The sequence below is a fragment of the Drosophila yakuba genome, chromosome 3L (assembly GCF_016746365.2).
Source record: "Drosophila yakuba strain Tai18E2 chromosome 3L, Prin_Dyak_Tai18E2_2.1, whole genome shotgun sequence".
Taxonomy (NCBI): domain Eukaryota; kingdom Metazoa; phylum Arthropoda; class Insecta; order Diptera; family Drosophilidae; genus Drosophila; species Drosophila yakuba.
This window is the reverse complement of record NC_052529.2, coordinates 925346-949059: the sequence shown is the minus strand read 5'-3', so window position 1 is coordinate 949059 and position 23714 is coordinate 925346. Positions and strand designations below refer to the sequence as shown.

Below are 23714 nucleotides of genomic sequence, written 5' to 3'. Positions count from 1 at the left end.
TTGTCTGCCGCACACAAACAAACAGCAACGCACACAGCCACACACTCACACACTCACACATGCGAAGATGTCAGCGCGGTAGCCCCATATGCACTGCGATTCCTGCTCCAAATTCGTTTCGATGGCAAAGGGTTTTCCACGATTTTCCCCCATCCCTTTTTTTTTCTGTGTGCACACAAACTTTGCGGCCTCCTTTAGTTGTTATAATATAACGAAAAAATATATGTATAAACAGGACGAAGTGAGTGTGTGTTTGAGGTCGAGTTGATTGCTTAAGTAAACGCACTGGGGCAGGCAAAAAGAAATTGTTCTTGGCCAAGTTGATGCGCTGAAGTTTGCTGGCTGGCTAAGAAAATTGCTCGCTGGCTTTTCTTTTACATCGGGTCAATTTCGGACGCCCAGTGATTTTTGCTTATTTTTATTAATAGACTTTTTTGTGAAACGCCAAACAATATTTTCAGCCATCGAAAGTGTGTGCACTTCAAATTATGCTACATGCTACGAAAAAGGGTTTTTCGCCGGACCAGCGGCTGTTTATAAAGGATACAGTTGCTGGCAAGGATGCCTAATCCGCAAATGGACATTTGGGCAGGGGAATAGGATGGGAGAGGAAGTTCACAACTTTTTATTCTCGCTGATTGCTGATTGAAAACCGAACGGAGACCCAAAATCGGGTTGATTTTCGGTCCAGAGCGATGGTCCTGGAAAGTGAGTAATTAATTCTTGTGTTTGGCTTTCGGGGGGCTGCTGAAATGAGGTCTATATTTATTTCTGTATGTGGATTCATTTAGACAATTTCTGATCCAAGTCCCTTACTCTTTGAATGGGTAATTAGAAGTGCTTTAAAAACGCAAATCAGCAGGGCATCAATGAAATATAACAGATTAAAGTAAAGTTAGGAAATAGCTAAGAAATTCTAGTTTATTGGGTAATATATGCACATATTTAAAATAGGGTTGTATCTCAACTAGGTATTTATGGTAATTCAATATCATAATATCATAATTTGTATACCAATACATATTCTTTATGAATGAGCTAAATAGAAATGCAAAAAAATCAGAGGTTCTTCTTGACGTCCAACTATTTTGTTGCACTCCCGATTCAGAGCAGCAGACGCCAGCTATTTTCCCAGCTAGTTTTCACCACAGCTTTCCCCAATCTTAATATAAACAGACAGTCGGTTGACTCACCTTTTTTCCAGGCGGCGGAGACTCCTTCTCGGTTTAGCTCGCTCGATTCGGCAGCCAATTGGGCACACACATCAATCAAGTACTTCAACAAGTTTTTCTCTATTTTGTTTGGTCTCTGGCTTGGTTTAGTTTCGGATTTGAGTTGAGCTTAGTTTAGTTTGCTTTAGAACGAACTGCAGTTGGCATAGTTATTGTTGAGGAATTTATTAATATTATTGCGGCTAAATCAAGCGAATGGAGTGGAGTAATTCTTAGCACATTGCCAGCCAATTAATGGGTTAACTTTCGAGCAGAAATTAACACAGTGGGTATGCGGAAATTCGCAAGCGAATGGGCCAAAGGAATGCTCGAGGCAGCACAAGGGACAAAAGGACGCACATGTGGCAAGCTTCTCTCTGCTCTGCGGCATTTGCGACCATGTCTGGGTGAGCATTTAAGACCGAGAGACAGAAGACAGAGCAGACAGATAAATGTCAGAAGGTTATGGTGTTAATGTCGCTTTTATTTAAAACGGATATTGGGCAAAGAACAAAGGCGGGCCAGAGCAATAAAAAATAAATTAAATGGAAAATGCACGGAGAGTCCTTGCGGAAAATGGGGAAGAGAGAGACAGAGAGAGATGGAGAGCGAAGGCGCGAATGTGTCACGGATTTCATTGCTCATTGAATACGCATTCATTTCACAAAGGAAAAAGGAGCACAGGACCTGCCAGCCATTCAGGCAGCCGCCTCAATCGAGTCACTCAGTCTGCGTACGTAAGCAGCGAAGGACATTCACACAGATACAACCACACACACACACACACACACAGAGGACTCTGAGAGCCACACGCACACACACACACACACATATATACACACACATAGACAAACCAATACAGACAGAGAGTAAGCCACAGAGCCCGCAGAGAAAATCAAAACTACGCGCACACACTGCCCAAATTTCTGTTCTGACAAATTTCCATGTGTATGTGCGCGTTTTGTTGTAATTTGCCATTTTGGCAATTGCAATCCTTTGCATTTTATTGAATTTTACAAACACAAAGGAGCCACAAGCAGACACACAAGCACACGCACGCGTTCAAAAGCAGGCCACACACTCAAACAATAACAACACTTTTTGTCATAATATTTTCATCTATTATCCTGCGTGCCATTCTCCATTCGCCTTGCGCCTTTGATTTTCCACATTAATTTCGAGTTCTGTGCGGCAAATGTTTGCTTAAATCATTTCATTTTGGTTGAGCTTGTGTGTTCATTTCCTTGGGGTAAACGGAATTTTCATACGCGTTCGAGTTGAGTGTGCTTAAATCGCAGGATTCGCTGCCACTTGCGGAACCGCCCTAAAACAGTCGGGAGAAAAACTGAAAATGAAAATTGCTGAAAAATTCACCCAAGGCAAGCAGCACTGGCAGCAGTGGCAGCGGGAAAACGGACAAAAGCTTTTCCGCGCTCCCCACGCAAAAGTACCCGTATTTTGGCACAGAGAGCACGAGAGCGCGAAAAGCTCAATCAATAACTCGAGCTGCTCTCTTTGACAGGACATCCCCGTCCAGAGGCAAAGTCACCCACCCACCCAGTCACCACCCCCTGGGGCCATAGCACATGCTGCGACTTTGAACGCACAGTTTTCTCTGTGCTTTTCCAATTTTCATCGAAACTAACACCTCATCTCGCCATCTCGCCAGTCACCAATTCAAGTCACTATTTACCGGATAAAGTTCGGAGACGCGACCCGTAAACCGCAACCGTAAACCGTGAACCGTTCACGGACAGCGAATCTGCTTGAATCTGCCTTTCCTCCACCTTGCACTTGGGCTTCGGCTCTGGGTTTTCCGGACTTGCGATCCACACGTCTGACTGCCAGAATGGCCACAACATGAATGTCAGGTGTGCGATTCCGGCTGAGACTCCGTCTCGGCACGCCAAGTCCTTCTCCACGTAGGCGTCTCTCCGCCGGAGAGAATTTCCCGATAACCGTTATTTCCTCGGACAGTCGAGGCTGCCAACTTAACGCCGGGTTGCATTTCGATTGCTGCCAGGACCTGCGACATCGCAGTGTTGCATGTGGCCGCTTTCGCAATCAGCTTTCGAAGCTTTTGGGGTCTTATAAGCAGCTTAACCATTTTAAATCAAGTAAGAGCCCTACCTCATAATATTTATATTTAAGTAAATGAGGAAGTTTAAGAATGTACTACAGATAAGTTGTTTGAATTATCAAAGCTTGGAGTTAACCTATCTAACTTTAAAATGGCACATCTTTAAAGGAGTCACTAAATGGTTTTGTAAATGTTTTTTCATGACTTTATTAAAGGTGTTTTAAAGATCGCAAATAATTACCCAGCATGTTAGTGCGAAGGTATCGTTTCATATCATGTGCAGGATCTCCAACTGTAACTGCTACACATATAATCTCAATTTGCATACTGTAAAACCCCTTGGGCGCGCAATTCCAAGTGGTCTGCATATGATGATGGTAATCAAATGGATTACTCGAGTGGTCGGCCCTTCAAATCTGCCAATCGGGCTCATCAATCTGTCAACTCCTTGAAGGAGTGCCATTAGAACACATGGCTACTTTGGCGAACAAAGGACCTGCATAAGGTAGACTCTAACGGACTTCGAAACAACCTCTCAAGGTGCAAATTAGCAGAGCAGCAGGATGAGTGCCCAGCGGATCTGAAAGGTACTAAGATCCTGCGAGCAGCTGCCTTTGACCCGCAGAAATGGAAACTTGTTGCCTGGACATCCTGGCACCTAATGCGGGTACCACAGTACCACAGTGCAGGAATGCCCCGTGCCAAGGTGCAAACTGCAAAACGTATCGGTTTCCGAGATCGTTTTATTACGAATTTATGTTTTTTGTTTGCTTCAGGCCTTCGGCACAGATGTCGCTGACTTACGGCTGCTGCATCACCCCCTTGAAAAAACAACGACGGGGTAGTTTTGCGGCATGATTTTACACAATTTTCGATGTGCGAGGGGGCAGGACATCCACATCTTGTGACGCTTTAAATTGATTCACACCGCGCACGCAACTGCCACCCCCGCATCCTTTAGTTTTACAGCACTGCACCCTCGCATCCCGGACTATCCTCGCATATCCTCGCATATCCTGTTCGCCTTTTTTCCGTGCTGTCATGCATTTGTATTTGATTAAACATTTTTTACGCGTTTCCGTTGAGAGCATCATTAGTTTGCCCCGTTTAGAGTTACACTATGGACCAGAGAGTGAAACTGAGTTGAAAACACCCCGCGATTCCACCCCATCGTCATCAAGTTTCCACGTCCTCGTCCTCGTCCTTTTGCCCAATGCTCAGTGCCCAAATGCATCTGTCCGATTCGATAGTCCACTTCCGCTTTTCCGCCTTGGCAGTAAGTGTGTTTTGGTATTTGTTTTAGTCGGTCCCAGATCGATGGACCATGTCAATGGCCCTTAATGGCATTTCATTACTGCAGTTCGGCGCTATTTGGACATGATTATGAGGAATCACCCAAGGAACACTCATCATCATTGTTTGCCAGCCTTGCAACCCCCGCATGTAATGATATATGAGCACCTCGCCACAATTATAAGGCAATCATTGGGGGTTTGTTTTCCCTGACAACCCGAAGAACAAGAAGTTTCCATTTTCAGTTTTGCGTTTTTATTCAAGAGCTTTTATAATTTACAATTTTTATGGGTTTTCCATTGCTTGTATTTTGTATAAAAATATATATGTCGATTACATCTTAGACTTCATATAATTAAAAATGCGCCTTCAATTGTTTGCGTTTTGTATAAAAATACATGATGTATACTCGTATTACGTATAAAAAATACTTGGTTCAAAGATCTGTTTCCTCTTAGCTTATTGTTAATGCACAAACGAGCACAACGATTCTCTTGTAAACTTGAAGCTTAGTATGTAGTATCACAAAATCTCAACCGATATGGTTCCATATGATATAGCTTACACTTACTTAATTCCTAGATTGAGCGAAAGTTTCCCTTTTCGTTGTACTCTGCGGTTACAACCAATTTACACAAACTCGTACAGATGCTAAGGAACAATAGCGCTGTGATATTGTCCCGATTTCGGGGGGGATTACTAATGCTATTGCTTTAAGTACACAACCGCCGGTTCTGAAGCCTGGGGCCCTTATAGCTATGTTGTACTGTTCAATACTTTGACTGGTAGTGAGACGCTGGTCCAATGTCCGTTTCTATGCCTAACTAAACTAACTAAACTAAACTAAATTAAACTGAGAAGCTAATAAGCTGACTCGCCTGGTTTCTTAGGTGGCTAAAATGACTAGAGCTCACACTCGACTTTGGTTCACCAACACTGGGCTTGGTATTGCTTTAAACTAGGATTTGGTTTGCTTTTTGGTATGAATCGAACTTAAAAACTATTACTGCACAATTTTGCCTGAATTTTGGTTTCGGTATATAACCTGAATATGACTAAAGCTGTATCCGAAATTGAAGAACGATATATGTTTGTACAAACTTAGTAGACCGAACTGAAGCTGACTTATAGAGACTATCTACCCTAAGTGACTAGAAGGAATGCAAGAACTTGTGACTAGAATGACTAGAAATTTCCAGTTTGGAATGTTGGCAAAGGGTTGAAAAGGTGGGAAAATGATTTGCGAAAATGACAAAGATGATAGAGGATGAGTTATGAGTCATGAGGAAATTGTTATGATAGTGTGAAGTATGGAAAGTTATAAGATGATTAGTAATGAGAAGAATGAAGGATGAGTTATGAATTGATGATGTAGGTATAAATATTAGTTGTAAATCTTTGGTTGGTTTCTTTGGCTTTCGTTGTAGGTTCATTGCACTCCCAAAAGTTCTAAAGTTCCTAAACTATCTAAACCTAGAGACTGGTAGAAATGCCGTCCTGGTACACAAGAGACACCCTTTTCGAGATCGCATTGAAGCTGACTAGTGCCAAGATGCTTTGGTTTCACTGACTAGAAATAAGGTTACAACTAAATTGCCTTTGGAATGCGGGCCGAAGTACGGATACAAACTAGAGTCTGACTAGAACTGAACTCATGTTGCGAACGAAACTGAATCGGTTTAAGAACTAAACTTTATGGCTAACTAAGAATACGAAGTGGAAACGGAAGTTTCCTTTTGAATATAACTAATTCTTTGGTCTGTTTCAGCTGCATTGGGTTTGGTGTTCTGGAACAACTAGAAACTAAACTTAACGTTAAACATTAAACATAAATCTCACTCGATTTCAGTGGGCCATGGTGGTGTGCTGGATGACGGAGGCGCAGTTCCTCAAGTTGGTCAGAGCCGCGGCAGCAATGCTCTCCTCCTCCGTAAGGCCGTGCTCCACAATCTGGAGGCGACCGTATCCCGCCGATGAGGCGGAGGAGCTGGAGTCTGAGAGGTAGTCGTTGTCATAGTCGTCGTTCTCCTTGGCATTGGAGCCCACCACGTAGACGCCCTCGTCGGAGTGCGAACTGCTGGCGGAGGAGGAGCTGGTGGACACCGCCTGGTTGAAGTGGAAACTGCCCGTGATAGTGGTGGTGCTGGCGGTTGGCTTCATTTCCAACTGCTTTTCCACCACCGGTTTTTCCTTCTTCTGATGGGTCAGTTGGTGCTTCCTCAGGTAGGCGGCCCTCTTGAACTTCTTGCCGCACTCCTGGCAATCGAAGGCCAGCTCCTCCTCCGACTTCTTCTCCGCCTGCTGCTGCTTCTCCGGCTGGTTGGTGGTGTTGCGATTCTCCTTTTTGGACGCCTCCTTGCGCGGCTTGTGCCACCGGCGATGGGAGGCCAAGTTGGCAGGACAATTGAACTGCTTGCCGCACTCGGGACACCGGTACTCCAGCAGAACGATGCAGGCGCACCTGTGCCTGGCCAGCCCGAAGGCGTCCTCGAACTTGATCTTGCACAGGCGGCACACATAGTCGCCAATCACGTTCTTGATGGCGGCCAGTTCCGCCTTGGTCTCCTCCGTGATCTCGACTATGTTGTACTTGGGGTCAATGTCGCCGTTGCTGTACTGCATCGATCCATCGGTGATGTCCTCGAGCGGCCGGATGATGGTGCCCGAGACGGGGGAACTGGTCTCCTCATCGAACTTCAGTTTGCGGGTGGCTTTATTGCGGGAGGGCTTCGCCGACGAGGTGGAGGCCTTGTTGGTTTTAGGCGCTGTATCCGCCACTTTGACGGGTTTCGCTGGTGTGGCTTCCACTGTTTCCACCGGCTCCTCCTCCTTTTTGGCCACTTTAGCCGGCTGTTCGTCGTCATAGCTCTCGCGGCTAAATTTGCGCTTCCCTGCTGGACTCTGTGGTGGCGTTGGCGGTTTCACCGGTGGCGGCAGCTCCTCCACTTTGGCCACTGCCTCGCTGGAACTCGCACCCGTATTCTCGCTGTAGACCTCCGCAAATGTGGCGGCCATGGGCACATCGCTGCTGGGCAGTGGTGAGGGCAGCTTCAGCGTTAGATCCAGTGGAATTTCGCACCTGGTTTTCAGGTTCAGGTAACGACTGCGGTACTTGGGGGGCAGCGAGGCCACGGTGGTCAGCAGGCCGAGGCCATGGGGCATGCCCTTGTGCTGCAACTGGATGCCAATGCTGTGCGGATGGCTGAGCTTTTCGGTGGGCTCCGAGGTGGCTGGCATCGATGGAATCGGTATCGGTGTCTGTATCTGCATCTGGGCCATGGCATCGATGGGACTTTCAACTTAAAACTTCAACTTGGCAAAAACGCAACGAAAACGTAGTAGAACGTAGAACGGAGAACGGGGAACGTGGAACGTAGAACGTAGAACGGGAACTAAGCAAACTTAACAACAAACTGATAACGCTGATCCTCGCGGACTGGGACTCTATGCAGAAGACCTCCAGTCGGCTCGACGTTTGTGCTGCGAATGACGTTCGTTGGACGCGGTGGCGGCTATTTATGTGTACCGCAGGCCAAAGGAAAGCGAAACCGAAACTCGAAATCATTGTTTGTGCCGGCGTCCTGGAAATTCATTTCAACCCCCTTTTCGGCCGAAGTCGTTGTCCTTTTTCGACGCCGGCAGAGCCGCAAAAGCCGGAATCTTTTGTTAGCAATCACACACACATTAGTCACCCTTTTTTCCACACACACACACACTCATACACACACAAGCGGAGTGAAAGTCCTACGCACACACACACACACTCAGCCGTTTTGCGGCCAGGACAATGCACTCGGTGAAATCAATGTGCGACAGCTGTTGTTTCGGAGGACCCCGAAATTGCCACGCACCAAAATCGCAGCACCTTCCTAGGCAAATGTGTGTATTCAGCGGAAATCCGAGCAGCACATTGTCCTGTATTTTTGCCAAAAACAGCTGACACCCATGAAGTCGTTAATTGAGCATGTAACCATAAGGTCAGCGGCAAGGAGTCCTCCGTAGATCGGGGAATAGATCCTTGGGCCAAAAGGTGAATTGTTTCTTTGTTGCCATTTGCTGCAAAACAGCTGTTGGCAACCTGGTTGCAAAAGTAAACAATGTAACAAGTAAGACAGCTTGGGCATAGTTAAGGTTTCTTTAATGTATCTTTCAGTTACAGATCTTACTATCTACTTTGCAGATGTCATAAGAGTTTCGCGAGGTGTACCTTGCCGCACTGCATTTATCAGCCTCAGACGACTAAGCTCGTCAAGTTCGCTTTTGGTGGGGTAGGTAACAGACTAGCAGACTCGCAGACACAACTTGGGTTCGAACTTCGAACTTCACCACCATGCACGGAGCATGGCGCACAATCGCTTGTATCCTTGTATCCCCGTATCCTTGTAGCTGTAGCTGTAGCTGTGTCTGTGTGCGAGTATCCTGGACACTCGTCCGTGTGAGTGAGTGCTTTGCATTAATGTAATCGAAATGCGAAGCCGACTGAGCTGACTGAGTCGACAGTGGTTGCCATGAAAGGAATGCACTTTCGATTCCCGTCGAGGGCTTTCGTCGCAGGACTCGCAGGATTCGCAGGACTCTCGCTCATGGAAAATATGGCATATTATGTTGAACACGCCGCCATTGTTGTTGTTCTTGTATTACGGTAGGCACGTGCATGGCAACGATTGCCACCCCAAAACGGGCTGACAATTTGGGCACTAAAAGAAAACAGCACCAGATTGCAAAGTTCATCTAAGATTTTTATTTAAATTGGTCCATTGTAGTTATTAACTCAGCTAGAAGGCTTATAATATCGATTGTAGCATCTGTATAATGTGCTTGCCATGTGGATTTTCTCGCAGTGCACGGTGGAAAGTGCAGAGAGTATTCCCAAGGCGATCCTGCCGCAGCAGGGTGTCCTTTTGCCGGGGGAATCGATGTTTGCCATGCAGCTTAGAATTAAAATAGCGCACGCATCCGAGGCCAAATCCTGGCGCAAACTTCGGATCGAGTGAGTCAACGAAGGCGAAGGCAACAAAAGTCTCAGAAGTGCGCCAGCCACGCGAGCATTGTCCTGAAGGTCCTGGAGGTCCTGTCGTCCTTGCGCTCCTGAAAGGTCCTGAAAGGCAGCGCAGATACACTGATTCAAAGTCCATCCCCGTGCCGGGTGGCGAAAGTCCTCCCCTGATGCCTTGCCAACTTATTGCTGTCAGTCACAAATGCCGCCTTATTTGCGATTCGCTAAAGTGAGAGAAAAAGGAAACGGGAAATCAAGCCATCAAAAAGGACGAAAGTTGATTAAGCTGAGACAAGCTCATTGAAACGGATTAGTGCGTGTTGGTTAGAGGCTTCTCTTCGGCTATCATCATCCATCAGATCAGAGTGCACTTTTATTCTTTCCCATGAATATGATCTCTACACTTGTTTCTAAGGGGAAACTTGGTGGTTTAATCATCCTATTAAATCTCTAGAACTTTCCCAGCAGAAATATGAATAGAATTCTCTGGAAAGCGTTTTGGTATTATTTCGATGAAAGCAGCTTTCAAATCACTTACCTTCCACCCCTCAATCGATGATGAATTTCTCTGCGTGTACCCTTCATAATCCAGCTTTGACTGCTCTGATTTCTGCGCTCCAAGGCGTTCTTGGCACAAATTTGCACTCGACAAACACCCACAACAGCCCGTGGAGAAGTGCCCCGCCCACTGAGATATGTTTGCCATATCCTACCTCCTCGTCGAATCGCCCACGTGAGGGGTACGCATTCTGTTTGTTGTTCGGTACATTGCTAACCCTTAAGTCCATCTTTTTATGGTAATTTCAAGGGCTCGGCCCCACCTCGGATCTGTCTGCGTGTCCTGGATCCTTGTTCCCTCTGGCCCGCTGGCGGCTCCTTGGCAATAATTAATGTTCGAAAATGCATCGTTTATGCGGCATAATGCACTTTCATTTCCATTCTCGTCTTCTCTCGTTCAGCTGGCTGTGTGTGTCTCAAAAGGCTTTTTAGCCTTTCAGCTCTTCAGCTTTTGAGGCTGCAAGCCGCGTGCACTTTTGCTTGGGCAGCTCCTCAAGGATCCACTCCACTTGTAGCACATGTTGCCCATTGTGGCGACGAGGCTGCCTTTTCGGGGTTCACTCCTGTCAATCCTTTCCACTGCCACAGTCACAGTCACAGCCATTGCCACTGCCACTGAGCTGTAATTAAATTTTTCGCTTTCATAATTTCATGCAATTTCTGCTGCTCGAACAGGAAGGCGATTTGGTTTGCAGGGCGCGAAGGTTTTTAATTGCATTTCATTTTCGTTGGCCGAGGGGAAGTCCTGAAATCTGTTACCCATTTGCATTACTCCATTGGGTATTAAAATGGAAAGCTCCAAATTTGCTGTATCCCCGCAAGATTCAGCAGCCAATAAGCCAAGCTCAGCATGTGTGGGCTTAATAGTAAATACCCCATTGAGTTTAGGTCTTTGTGTGTTTTGGTAGGCTAATCTGCAGTGAATAGAAAACAAGTTGCCATGAGATGCAATCATCATGCTCTTGCCCCAATCCGATTATACGAGTATTAATATTTATAAAAGAAAAGAAGGCATCAAAATGTAAGTTTCGATTGAAATCCCGCTTAGAAAGCACACAAAGTTCTCCCCCGAAATGCGAATTTTTATTAAAGTCCTTCAGCTGTGCGTCATGCACAAATTTGAATAAAAACAATTATAATTTTTAGCTGCCATAAGCATATGCAATTTGCAAATGCAGCCTGTTGTGTTCGAGGGGTGTGAATATTTATAATTGCATTTCTGCCGAGTGACGACGGGGTAGCCATCCCACCAGTGCGATTAACTTAAGCGACTAACTTTATTTAGCAGCGTCTTAAATTGAAATCCCAATAAGCCAATTGCAACATGTGTGTGTGTGTGTGTTCAAAGACAGTCGACTGTCCATTCAACTGGGCTTAAGGAATTTGCTCGCAAATCCCACTTTGCAGCAAACAAAACTCCCCGGAAAATGGCAAGTGACTAACCCCGGGAAACCCTGGCATAATTATGGTCGAGCTCTCGTATTCCTACAGTTGTGCAGCTTGCTTAAAAATAAATACACATAATAAATATGCGCCGCAGGACACTGAAAACCCACAGAGCGAGTGAGACGGCGAACTGGGAATTCGCAGAGGGTTCAAAACAACAATACAAAAAAACAGAGAAAAACAATCACAATTCACAATTCTGTCGGGTGTCGAAGTGCTTCGGGCACGCGACCGGCGACCAACGTTCATTTGCCACTGCCGCTAATGTCCTGCGCCAAGGATTCCGAGCTGCGAATTGGTCCGCTGCACATTCGAACGAATGTGTATAGCATTCATACGGCGGCATGTGCGGCGAGCAAATCACAATGCAACCACCAGAGTCCTCGATCCGAAATCCCAGTGCCTAGTTCCTTGTTTCCATGTTTCCAGTTCCCAGTTCTCAATTCCCTCCCCAAAAGTCAAACTCTGGCAATCGAAGCCGAAAATTTGGCCAGGTGCATTTTCAAACACCAAACACAACGCACGAGCCACATAGCGGCACCACTATGGAGAGTATGAAAGTATGAAAAGTGCGACAGGGGTCGACAGTGAGCACTGGCTATGGTGCACGCTGGTTATAATATATGTATCATTACATTACAAGACTTGTTTGAAGAATATTCTAAATAGGTTTTAGATATTATGAGATATATAGTTACTACAATAAGTGGGCTTTGGATTTTTAAATACAGAATATTAAAAACCTTTGTTGAATACGGGTATTTTATTTTTTTATATATTTTAAGAATCAGCACTATGTTAGATCACCCATTTTGAAATAACCCAGTTCACCCACCCATGATTCACTGTAAACGCTACAAAGCAGAGCTCAAGCGTGGCGCGATTTGGAAACCATTTGGAAACCGCTCAAGTCTGAGGCTGTTGCTGATTTCGAATAGGGTTTTCTAAAGCGCTGCGCCCTCAGGGGTGGCAAATGCACCCAGATTGGAAGGAGGGCTGCTCCGCTCGCATATCCGCATCCGCACTCGCATCCGCATGTCAGTCACAGTGCACGAGCGTCTAGGGAGGGTTTTAGGGTTTTAGCAGCGGCGACGGCGGCGGTGAAATATAAAATATTTCATTTTTACCCCTTGGCTCACTTATCAGACTATGCATATAAAATTCCAATTGGACGCGTTCACCGCAGAAGGACGAAGGACGAGGAAAAGGGCGGGGTGGGGCGGAACTCTCCCTTCGCGTTTTATGCCTAAGCCTGCCAAGATCCTGTGCAGGATTCGCCTTCAAGCTGATGCTCCACTGCGAGAAATAGTGCAAGTTTTCAGCTGCAATGTTAAGCTTACACAACAAAAATATGGGTCAACTTTTAATATGACACATAAACCTTAAAATTTAGTGCAGTTATCAGCAGAAACTTTCGAGTGAGCTACATATTCAAGCTTGAATAAAATAGCGCTGCTATTTTCTCTCAGTGTCCCTCCGCTGCTGTGCGAAAATTGCACGACTTGCGCTTCTGCTTTTGACAATGGCCTCACATTAACTAGTTTCCGCTGCACTCGCAGTCGCAATCCCAGCTCCGAACCCCATCTCCATTCCCAATCCCAATCCCTGCGCCAGTGCCAGTGCCAATACCAATGCCGGTTCCACTTTTAATGAGTGACTGAGCGAAATGGGAACTTCATTACAAAAGCACCCCATTCGCAGGACCCCCTCCACCTTCCAGCGACGCTTCCTGTTTGGTTTGTTTCAATTAAATCGCATGTGCGACCCACGAACAGGCGCAGGACACCAAGCAGAGGGCCAGGACACCAGGACACCATTCGCCAGGACACATTGCAGGACACATGGCTCATCTGTTACTTAATCATGGCATTGCCATGGATACGCGTACCTCGCATTGCGAGGGTGCCGCCTTCGAGTCCAACCTTTGAGCAGCCGAGCAGCCAGTACGGATATTTATTGTTATTGCCCGGGGGGAACGGGAGATTTCTACGTCTGTGTGGAGAGCAGGAACACTGGCTTAAAGCACTGGCCATACTCGGTTTCGGTGGTATTTGCCAGGTCTTGAATGTGCCATTCAAGTGGAAATGGCTCTGTGATTGACTTACAGTTGCCCGTGACAGATGTGAACTTAAGATTTTTCACAGACGGGAATCAAATGCTTCTAAATTAATAATTTGAATATGTACTTAAAAACAATTGGATTATGTTCTGCACGCGTTCAGGCATGTATTTTAAATAGATATATGGTTGTTAAGTAAGGCTAAATATATTGGACCAGAACTGCCACCTTTTACAATAAACATAATAAGTCTACTCATTTCACACATTAGTAACTTGTAGAAGCAACGCTGTTAATACTTGAAAGGTAATTACGGTTCGTCCACAAGGACATGCACATCCTTCGTAGCCATTTCCATGTGGAATCCCTAGTACAGATAATCCGTGTAATCGTAGCTGGGAAAGGTGGCGTTGCTCCAACCGAACTGGTACCGGATGAGGGCGTCCACACCACCCACATCCACGCCCAGCCTCTGGAGCTCAGTGGTGATGACCTTGCCGGGCGGAGTGGCCAAAACCCGTTCGTAAACTGGACGCAAGGCCACCAGGCGTCGCCAGAGTTCCGAGAGCTGAGGACTGGCTTGGGTGGCGCTGGGTTCCAGAAGGGATCGGATCAGTTGCACTGGGTAGATCTGCACGAACTCCGTCTGGAAGCCCTGGATGCCACTCACGATCTGCGACCAGTAGGGATACTTGTTGAAGATCTTGATCTCCAGTTCTAGGGAATCGAAGATCTTGGGTCCACCACCCGAGAGGATCAGCTGCTGCGTGATCCACTGCTGCAGTAGTCGCACTTCGGGCTGGTTGACCAGCTGCCGATAGAATCGATAGGCGGGCAGGGAGTTGATGGCCCTGATCAGAGCCTGGAATTCGATGTCGTTGAGGAGGTACTTCTGCACCAGCTTCTCGATGCTGTCAACCGGTATCTGGCGGATCACTGCCTTCAGCTCCAAGGCAAAGTTGTTCTGCACAGCGAGGGTTCCATTCTGACCATATGGTCGAATTGGAGCCAACAGAGCGGGCGTGGCAGTGGGAAAAGCCACCAGGCAACTGAGAGCCAAGAAAGCACAACCGATGAACCGCATCCTGATCTGTGGTCACTGCAAGAACTAGTCGACTTTACCTATTCCCTGGCCGCTTTTATAGCGAAATGCGATCTTCGTTATCTGACTTTCTGTTTGTGACTTAGCTTCCAGAGTGAACACTCTTATCGGTGGCAGTTTGCTTGGGAAACGGGAAGATCTGCCAAGATTAAGGGAGTCTATTTACAACCCTTAGTCACTAAGGTTTGCCTAGTGACCAAATGGAATTCAAAAAGTTTGTGAAAGCTCTCTGTAAAGCTGAAATAGCTATTAAACAAATCGGTAAGATTTGCATTTAAAAACTTGTTCTATTTGATTTAAGTAAGCGCCTAATTTAATATTTCTCCTACTTTCGGACACGTACTTGAGATAACAACTAACAAATATGTAACTATTCAAGGCAGACGACTTCACAGTCCATAAATCGAGGCTGTCTTGCTGGGAAAGAATTCGGTCAAGTCAGACAAGATTTTATGTAGCATTTCCGACACACGAATAATATAAAAACAATGATGTCACTTTTAATTAAATAAGCTCTTGATATACATTTTCTTAAGTAGCTACAGCAAAGAGTTTGACAAACAAATGGAGTTCCAGCTGGCTGGTAAATAGATCAAAGCTCAATTTTGTTTATAATCTCCAGCTAAGATCTCCAACTCACAAATTCAAGGGACTCCCTTTGATCAAGTGCAGTCCTTGGGATTCTGTTAGAAAATGGGCATGTAAATCGACAGATGTGAGTGCGTAATTAGTTAGTTAGTTTCCTTCAGCCGATCGCATATCCGGTCCAGGCGACATTAGTTCCACTCGAAGGGAGTCCTTTCGGCGACAATTAGCCTTGGCCAGGACACGCCTACTCCACAGAGCCACAATACAACAGAGAAAATTCCAATCGAGCAGGAAACCGACAGATTTGCTGTATAATTTGGAAATTATAAAACTTTGACAGACTGCAGCGCTGCAGAATCCTGCGAGATGCAGGACGAAGCCACCCCATTGGAACAAAAAAGAACAAGAGCTGGGCGGTTAGGGAGATTTAGGGTGATTTCGGGTGATTTCGGCTAGGGGGTTGGTTTGAGTCCGCCCGAGCATAAGTATTTCTGTTGGCCAGGGGCGATCGCATGTTTGGTTATCGGAATTGTAAGGGGAGTTGGGCTGGCAGCTGCGAAATAAATACTAAGTATATACATACATACAACAAAAAACCCCTTGCAGTGCTTGATAAATCATGTGTAAAGGTATTTGTGCAAAGTTTTTCGGGTTTTATTTTCTATCTGGCATTCTGGAATCGTTCGATTTGCGGCAGCTGCAGCTGGAGCTGGAAAAGGTGGAAAATAGGAAAAGCCTGTGTTGCCATGGAAAGCGTTTAAAAAAAATGAACGGCTTGCCGACAGGCAAAGGAAAATATTTCGTTTTTAATTGATTTGGCATGCTTCAATTTAACGCTTCGCTGCCACTTCCTCCTTGCCTCTTTTGCATGCGAGTCCTGCACGTGTCCTTTTTAGTTTTCCATAAGTTTCAATATTTTTTACATGCATATATATATGCATATGCATATATGTGAAATGCACTTCCGCCGCCTGACATGCCAATGAGTGAGTCAGAGGCCTGCAAGGAATCCGAGCCGAAGGTCCTTTACTTTCCTAGCTACAGGTATGTTATGTCTTGGGGTTAGTCCTTTGCCTCAACACCCCCCTTCCCCCCCTCAGTTTGGCACGCGTCAAAAAGGCGAGAGGGGTGAGAAGGGCGAGAAGTCAGTGAATTATTCTTAGGGGTTGCTCATTGGGTTTTTCTTATAAGAAGCATTCCTCAGCCGGAAGAAGCAAAGCAACACGTTCAAGACATTGTTGAGTCACCACTGAAATTATTATTATTACCCCTCGGTGTTCCGCCGTCGTCCTCACTTTACCCCAGTGTGGTGGCATTTATATCCCTCAAAGGAGCAAAGGATCAGCGTTCTTATCGAAGGCGCCTCCTTCGGGGCTTGTCCTTTTAGGGTCCTTTCATTCAGCAATCCATTCATTCATTCCCTCCTCACCTAATTGAGATATGGTGCAGTGCCAAGGAGAACGACAAACCAGAACGAGCCCATAAAAGGGCCAATTCCTTTTGCCTTCCAAGTGCCAATTGTAGGTTTCACTTTAGGCTACAAATTGAAACGCCCCTTGCCAGGACTTCTTTCGTTCTTCGTCCTTCTTCCCTCGTCCTTCGTCCTTCGCCCCTTGTTTACCTTTTCTCAGTTTGCTCGGTCTTCCCTCGAGGAGAAGCCATTAAATTGATTATAAGACATTGTTGAAATGTGTAAACTGTTCCGTCTCAGACATTCGGTCGCCGAGGGAAGTCCCCTTTTTATCTCCCTTTCTCTGTCTCGGTCTCTGTCTGAGTCTCACTTTCTCAGTTTCTCAGTTTCTCCCTCTAAGTGTTTGGGTATCTCCGAGGGCGTGGCATCGCTGAGTGAAGTCGAAGCTGAGGAATTCAACTAATTAGAGGGGAAGAGCCAGAGTTGCTCACAGTGAAATAGGTGTTGAGGGACCATTTCGGTTGGCAATGGGTTCACCTCAAGGGGTTAGCGAAGGTAACGGAGTCCTTGCTGTTTTATTGAGTTAAAAAAGGTGTGTCTGAGGCGGTTGCCAAGCAGTTCCCCCCCAGAGAAGTCAGCTGAAACCACAGCTTATAAGGCATTGTTCTCGGGGTTAATGCTCGGCAATGACTGAAGGTGTCAACAAAGATCGTTGTAGGGGATTTCGGTAATAAAGCTAATGGGTTAAGAAGTAAATTAAGGGACGAAGCTGCTGCAGTTGGAACGGTGTTTGAAATACTTTTATGTGTAGAAAGAATAGATAAAACAGATGAGCTGGGACTACGTGAAACCATGTTACTTTACTTATGTTCCTTGTATTAGAATTTGTCTGCAGGAACTCTTCTTTCTTAGAAAATGGTTTACTAATTTACTTCTAAAGCACTCAGGACAAAATCAAGTAAAATCGAATAGAAATTTCATGCGTCGGTCCAATGACTTTCGCCGCCCCTAAATCCTGTTTAGCTGTAAAAGTCAGCAGCTGCCGCCGCCGAGCCTTTATCGCAATCACTGATAGGAGGTACGATCCAGAAATCTATAGGGAGTCCGCTTTACGGCCCGTTAGCCAGGACACGTGTGTAGCTGCATTAGCATATATACATATGCAGGAATTACACAAGGTATAGGAACTATAGTTTCAAAAGCTCCCTCCACAAAAAGCCGAGCAAATGGGCGACCATTAGGGGAAAGAAAGCAAACAGCGCAGGCGCAACTGGGGTTTGAAATTCAGATACACATACTGAAACTGAAACTGGGTTGGGCACGTTCCAGAGGTTTTTTGGACCAGGACCACCACCCCTGGCTTAGATAACTGCACACAGGCAGTTCGGGGCACGCAGTACCAGCTGCCTTGCCAAAACGAGTTTATCCTTATCCAAAAGCCGAGGACTAAACTCGCGTGCCGTCAGTCCGGTTTGAACTCCCCTTTGAGCTCATTTCGTTGCTCATAAATAACAATGCAATGATCCCTAGGTATTTTTCACGTGTTTGGCACGTTTCGCTCGATTTTCCGGTTCTCGATTCCCTCAATTCCCTCACTAATCTCCCCTCGGAAAACAGGCACGCGTCCTTTTTGATAAATTGTGCTTTAAAGCGCAGGGCTCGGGTTTTGGATTCTGTTCTTGTTTCCACTTCTGGAGCAAACGCCCTTGACAAATGGCCAAAACAACTCCCTGCGACAGGACACTGCCAAGAAGGAGACGATTGTCTGCCTTATTGCTGGAATAAATCTTCATCGCCTGCCGGCTCCTGGTTTATTCATCAAGGTGTAGCAATTACATTAAGTCTGGCATGGTTATTGGACGCCAATATCGCAGCTGGGCATGCATCTTCCGGCAGTAGCGTCTGTGGCCCCATCGGGCAGCCAAAATCCCTTACGCGATGCAGGAGGAACTCCCAGAGGTCGAAGACACTCCCACTGGCAGGGTGAAAGGTGATCTGGGAACTGGAGCAGCAGGCGGAACTGAAACGCAAGGAATGTTCCTAATTTCCAGCTTGCCTGATTTTACTAGATATCTTTAAAGCTTCCTAGCATGTAACTTGGAAATTTATTTTTCAATTTTTCATATCGTAGATTAGCAATTCTTGTTGGTGGCTTTTAAAGGGTTTCTTAACAGGACTAGACCGGATATCATTGCTTATCCCTTGTTGTCCGTGACTTGGTGGGACCAATGCTGCAGACGCTCGTTCATCTGGCGGAATCCCAAGCGCGATGGCAGAGCCCGCGGCGTCCTGTGCAATCCAAAGACCCTCAGATAGTACAGAAAGAACTCGAAAAACGCAAACTCAAAGTCCTTGACATAGTGAAAGGATATGGCCGAAGCAGAACAGCAGTCACTTCGCTTGAAAAAGTGAAACATCATTATAAGCAATGCAGTTAAGTGTAGATAATCCTACATTTGGCTTGTGGAAGAAGTAGTTTTCCAGCCAGGAGTCAGTTTGGATGATGGGGAACACTGTAAAGGGGCTGACGGGCAGGAAGCGGTGGTGACCCTGGGAGTCCCGAGTGTCCCCCGCCACAACACCCACATGCTGCAGGCAGTGGCCGATCTGCACATCCTCGGCCTCGCCCTTCAGCTTGCAGATGGTGGAGCTGTTCAGGGCGAAGAGATTCAGGCGACGCAAGGCGTCCCTGCTGAGCACGTAGCCTCCGCCACCGGACATGTAGCCCTGGGAGATGTACGCCTTGAACCGACAGCCAAAGTACACGGAAGATTCCGGGTCGTAGGGATACAGGAACAGGCGCAGGTTTTCCATTGCAATGTAACTGCAAAGATGTATTTTTCAGGCTGTGTGGGCATTATGGGAAGTTACTCCACTTACGTGTCATCGTCGGCCTTTAGAAACCAGTCGTACTCGTTCAGGTGATGCTCGTGTACGTAGGCCATTCCCGTGCGCACTTTGGCATAGAGATTCTTCCTTGACTCGGATATGTTAACCTGGAGTATGTTCAGGTGGGGATCCGTTCGGCTGCTTAAGAAGATCAGCTTGTTGCACCGGGCACCCCAGGTGCGATTCACCAGCGCCGCCTTTGTGGCGTGCGAGGATGGCATAGTGAGCACCAGGCAGAGTATTCGCACCTCCCGTTCCAGCCAGGTGGCCAGGTGCTCCTCCGAGGCCACTGGATACTTCAGCAGAGCCGCCTTCTCGCTCGCCCGCAAGTCGTTGCTCCTCCACAACTTCAGGTAGCCTATAAAATCGGTGAGTCGAATGCCCAACATAATGCCCAACAAGAGGAAGATGGTGTTCCGCACCATTACCAGGATCATTGTGAACTGTGGGTAGTATTTTTCGGTCAGAGGAGATCCCATGCTGTGTCTAATGGGCGCAGCAATTTCGTTTATACATCTCAATTAGAGATCTCCGTGAAATAATAAGATTTTTATAGTTCATACAGTCTTGGAAGTATGAAAACAATGGGCATCTATTTAATGATATTCTTAAGAATCTAAAAGCTTGTTCTATTTGACTATGGGAAAATATAAAATGAGTCTTAAATATATGTACTTTATGGAGACTACTAAACTTATACATTAGTTTGGCTGTAGCCAGGCGTTGGAATTCGTGCTATTCTCCTGAGCCCACAGATTGAGCTGGTTCTGCAGTTCATCGGGTCCCAGTCTGGATGGCAGCGATCTCTGGGACAAGGGAGTACCAAAAATCCGCAGTCGATACAGCAGGTATTCGTACATTTCGAACTCATGGATCTTGACGTAGTGAAAGCTAATTCCCGACGTGGAGCCAGTTTCATTCACCTAAAAATCATAAAAGTTTATTAGGTATAGTTTTATTTTTAAATAAATTGCACTTACTGGTTCGTAAAATGTCAGCTTGGGCAGCCAATTGTTGGTGGGAAAAGTGGGCAGCATGAACTTGAGAGACAAGGGCAGAAATCGATCCCGACCTTCCTCATCCCGCGAATCACCAGCCACTACGCCCACATTCTGCAGGCAGAAGCCAATTTGCCGATCCTCGGACATGTTGTTGATCGGACAGAACTGGCTGTTGTTGAAGGCGAAGAGATTGAGCCGACGCAGTGCATCCCGGCTCATCACATAGCCAGCTCCGCCGGACATGTAGCCCTGCGGAAAGGTGGTGCGGAATCGGTGGCCAAAGTAGAGCGCTGCCTCGGGATCGTAGGGATAGAGCAACAAACGCAGGTTTTCCATTATCACAAAGCTGAAATTGGGTTACAATGAGTAGGTGATTTTGGGATTTGCATATTTTCACTTACGTGTCATCATCCGCCTTGAGAAACCAGTCGTAGTCCTCGCCGTGGTTCTGGTACACATACTCCAGGGCTTTCCTCATTTTCAGATACAGGTTATTCCGTTCCTCGGGCACGCCCACATCGATGACGCCCAGCTCCCGATCCTCCTGGCTGCTGATGAAGATCAGCTTGTTGCAGCGCCTGCCCCACGTGTCCTTCACCCGCCTCACCCTGGTTTGGTGATTCTTCGGCAGGGTCAGCACCATGCAGAGCACCCGCGTCTCGTTGTGCAGCCAGAGGGCCAGCTCCTCCTCCGTCGCCAGCTGGGGCGTGGCGCCCTCCTCCAGCTGCGTGATGGCCGTGCTCGCGAACTGACTGTCGGTCAGCTGGAAGTACTCCAGGAAATCCGTCAGCTGAATGCCCACGATGAGGCCCAGTGCCAGGCAGAGTATATTGCGGTACATGGCGAGAGTGGCAGCGAGTTCCTGGCTGCAACTAACCAGCTCCGGCTGGCATTTGGCGCTTCTTCTGCTGCGGGGAACTGAAGGGCACTGGAGTGGAGCGCTTACAAAACGAGCCGGGGGCACAGCGAATGCATTTCGCGGTGTCGCTCATCGCCGCCAGCTGATCGTCGACTGCTCGATGGACTCGCATCGCAAGCAGCTTAAAGAGTCTCCCCCGACAGAGAAAGAGGTTGGTAATTAAAGCCACTGAAAAAAAACAATTTTATTTCTTGTTCAACAAAAATAATTAAAGTTAAGCATGTAAAAACTGCTCAGTTGATTATATGCAAACCTAATTTCCTTTGAAGAATAAAGAAAAATATTATACTATCATTTCAGTGCATCACCTTTAATAATGAATAGTTTGGCTAAGCAACACATTAATTATTTTTAAAACATCCTTCAGAACTGACAACTAAATAATCCGAAGGCTGTACGCCAAAACGATTAATCAAGACTTCCAATAGATTAGCAATATTGAAGCCAACTTGCCGGTTGAGGTTTTGTTTCAAGTGCACCTCTCTCAGCCGGGCCAAAACGAGTTTTCAGTTTGGGCTTGTGATTGGCATTTGTAATGAGTCACACGTGGTGCGTTCGTCTTCGCCGCTGTCGCCGCTCGTCTTTTTCAGCAAATCTTTCGAATAGGAAACCAAAACAAGACCCAAAGCGGATGCCAATTATCGACTGACTAGCCGCCGAATGGTTTCCCTTTCCCTTTCGTGGGCCCAGAGAATCCAGAGCATCTATTTTTGGGGCCAACCGGTTTGGAGCCTCCTCTTGACCCACTACGGCGTAGATTAGCGCCTCTCGCCCACTGTGATTTAATCCGTGAACCGCTTTGCTTGTGGCAATGAAATCACTCGTTTACTTTATTGCTAGATAATGTTTCATTTCATTTCGATTGTTTATGATTTAGCTTTCCATGGTACATATCCGCTTGTTAAGTTTACTTAGTTTAACTGAATTCGTTTTAGTTTGTAGATTTACTTTAGCATGGTTTCTTTAGACTAAATGTGGACTAATTATTTCACTTCAGATTGTGTTTGTTAATCATTTCGCATTGTTAAACATCTAGTGTCTTGTTATTCTTTGCTGTTTGGCCATCGCCTTCCATACAATTATCTTTTTCGTTTACAAAACTTGTAATATTAGTTTGTCAGCTGGCTAAGCGTACTTAGAGCAGCTCGATTAATCCGATTTCCTCCCCGATTACATGCTAATCCTCGTTATACGTTTAGTAAGTGCACTTGCCAATTTCTGTTTATCGGAGGAGCCTCTGGCCAGAGGCCGCAAAAAGTAGGAAAAGGTTGCGAAATAAACAAAAATTGTCCGGCAAACTTAATTACAACAATCGGGGCAAAGATCCCTCTCCGTGCCTGGCCATACGCCAAATGGATTATTACTTATGTTAGTTAGTTACACAGCCTTAGAAACTACTTAAAACTAAAACATACATAAATCGGGGACAAAAGAATATTACAAAAATTATCAAAAGATACAAAGAAAATCGTATTTTGGTTATAAAAGCGAAAAATAGGACACAGAACGGTGCGTTTCAAGACCATCAGGCAGTTGGAGACTTACAAAAAAATAAAAGGATACTTGGTTAAATATGATATAAATTCAGATATCGATTCCATTTCCACAACGGCTTTAAAACACACTTTTCAGTTTGGACATAACAATAAGTGCTGGTAGGTAATTAAAAAAAATACAATCATTTTTGGAGTATTCCATAAATTACATAACAATGACAAAAAAAAATATTTTTATATAAGCGAAAACTTTACAATTTTACGGCTTTAGTTCTATGCTACGTGTTTCATTCGTTTATGTTTGACATTTTAATTTCGCTTGCAAAAATATATATAAATGGTAATTCAACTTCATTCAATCATTTCATTTTTCTTTGCTTTGCGTGATTTTTGTATAAATTGGATTTATAAATTTATATGTATTGTTTGTTTGTTTCCAGTTACATGTTACTGTTTATGGTTTTAGCTTGGCTTTAAACTACATGTATCAGTAATAATATTATTGTTTTTCAATATTCCTTTGCTTTTACATTTCTTTCCGTTTTGTGGTTGTATCATCCTTTTTTTGTTTTTGCGTATAGTTTTAGGAACCTATTTGTAACTAGCGAAACGCAGACGCGTACAAGTTTCTATAAAAATCCTATAATTTCGCTTAAAATTAGTTC

At 45.7% G+C, this 23714-nt stretch overlaps 4 protein-coding genes across 4 annotated transcripts; all 4 read right to left on the bottom strand.

The window, feature by feature from the left end:
* Nucleotides 1-4829: 4829 nt before the first annotated feature.
* Nucleotides 4830-8058, bottom strand: LOC6532299 (insulinoma-associated protein 1b). Its single transcript, XM_002093023.4, has one exon. It carries the CDS (start codon nt 7861-7863, stop codon nt 6430-6432), a length of 1434 nt encoding a protein of 477 aa, XP_002093059.1. The 5' UTR covers nt 7864-8058; the 3' UTR covers nt 4830-6429.
* A 5727-nt stretch (nt 8059-13785) lies between these two features.
* Nucleotides 13786-14763, bottom strand: LOC6532298. Its single transcript, XM_002093022.4, has one exon. It carries the CDS (start codon nt 14725-14727, stop codon nt 14011-14013), a length of 717 nt encoding a protein of 238 aa, XP_002093058.1. The 5' UTR covers nt 14728-14763; the 3' UTR covers nt 13786-14010.
* Nucleotides 14764-18818: 4055 nt separating this feature from the next.
* Nucleotides 18819-20127, bottom strand: LOC6532297 (glycoprotein-N-acetylgalactosamine 3-beta-galactosyltransferase 1). Its single transcript, XM_002093021.3, has 3 exons — nt 19625-20127; nt 19199-19568; nt 18819-19143 (listed from the first exon to the last, which is right to left on the bottom strand). Exons 1-3 carry the CDS (start codon nt 20110-20112, stop codon nt 18940-18942), a joined length of 1062 nt encoding a protein of 353 aa, XP_002093057.2. The 5' UTR covers nt 20113-20127; the 3' UTR covers nt 18819-18939.
* Nucleotides 20128-20193: 66 nt separating this feature from the next.
* LOC6532296 (glycoprotein-N-acetylgalactosamine 3-beta-galactosyltransferase 1) lies at nt 20194-22246 on the bottom strand. The gene is made up of 3 exons (XM_002093020.3): nt 21036-22246; nt 20614-20980; nt 20194-20556 (listed from the first exon to the last, which is right to left on the bottom strand). The coding sequence occupies exons 1-3, from the start codon at nt 21473-21475 to the stop codon at nt 20335-20337; spliced, it is 1029 nt and encodes a 342-aa protein (XP_002093056.1). The 5' UTR covers nt 21476-22246; the 3' UTR covers nt 20194-20334.
* Between the last annotated feature and the right edge of the window lie 1468 nt (nt 22247-23714).

Excerpts from the sequence above, each read along its gene's own strand:
- LOC6532299 (XM_002093023.4), bottom strand. The coding sequence starts at position 7,863 with ATGGCCCAGATGCAGATACAGACACCGATACCGATTCCATCGATGCCA.
- LOC6532298 (XM_002093022.4), bottom strand. The coding sequence starts at position 14,727 with ATGCGGTTCATCGGTTGTGCTTTCTTGGCTCTCAGTTGCCTGGTGGCT.
- LOC6532297 (XM_002093021.3), bottom strand. The coding sequence starts at position 20,112 with ATGGGATCTCCTCTGACCGAAAAATACTACCCACAGTTCACAATGATC. Across the intron at positions 19,569-19,624 it reads CTAAAGGCCGACGATGACAC|TTACATTGCAATGGAAAACC; the intron begins GTAAGTGGAGTA and ends ACATCTTTGCAG. Across the intron at positions 19,144-19,198 it reads ACTTCTTCCACAAGCCAAAT|CGAAGTGACTGCTGTTCTGC; the intron begins GTAGGATTATCT and ends CACTTTTTCAAG.
- LOC6532296 (XM_002093020.3), bottom strand. The coding sequence starts at position 21,475 with ATGTACCGCAATATACTCTGCCTGGCACTGGGCCTCATCGTGGGCATT. Across the intron at positions 20,981-21,035 it reads CTCAAGGCGGATGATGACAC|CTTTGTGATAATGGAAAACC; the intron begins GTAAGTGAAAAT and ends ACCCAATTTCAG. Across the intron at positions 20,557-20,613 it reads AGCTGACATTTTACGAACCA|GTGAATGAAACTGGCTCCAC; the intron begins GTAAGTGCAATT and ends TATGATTTTTAG.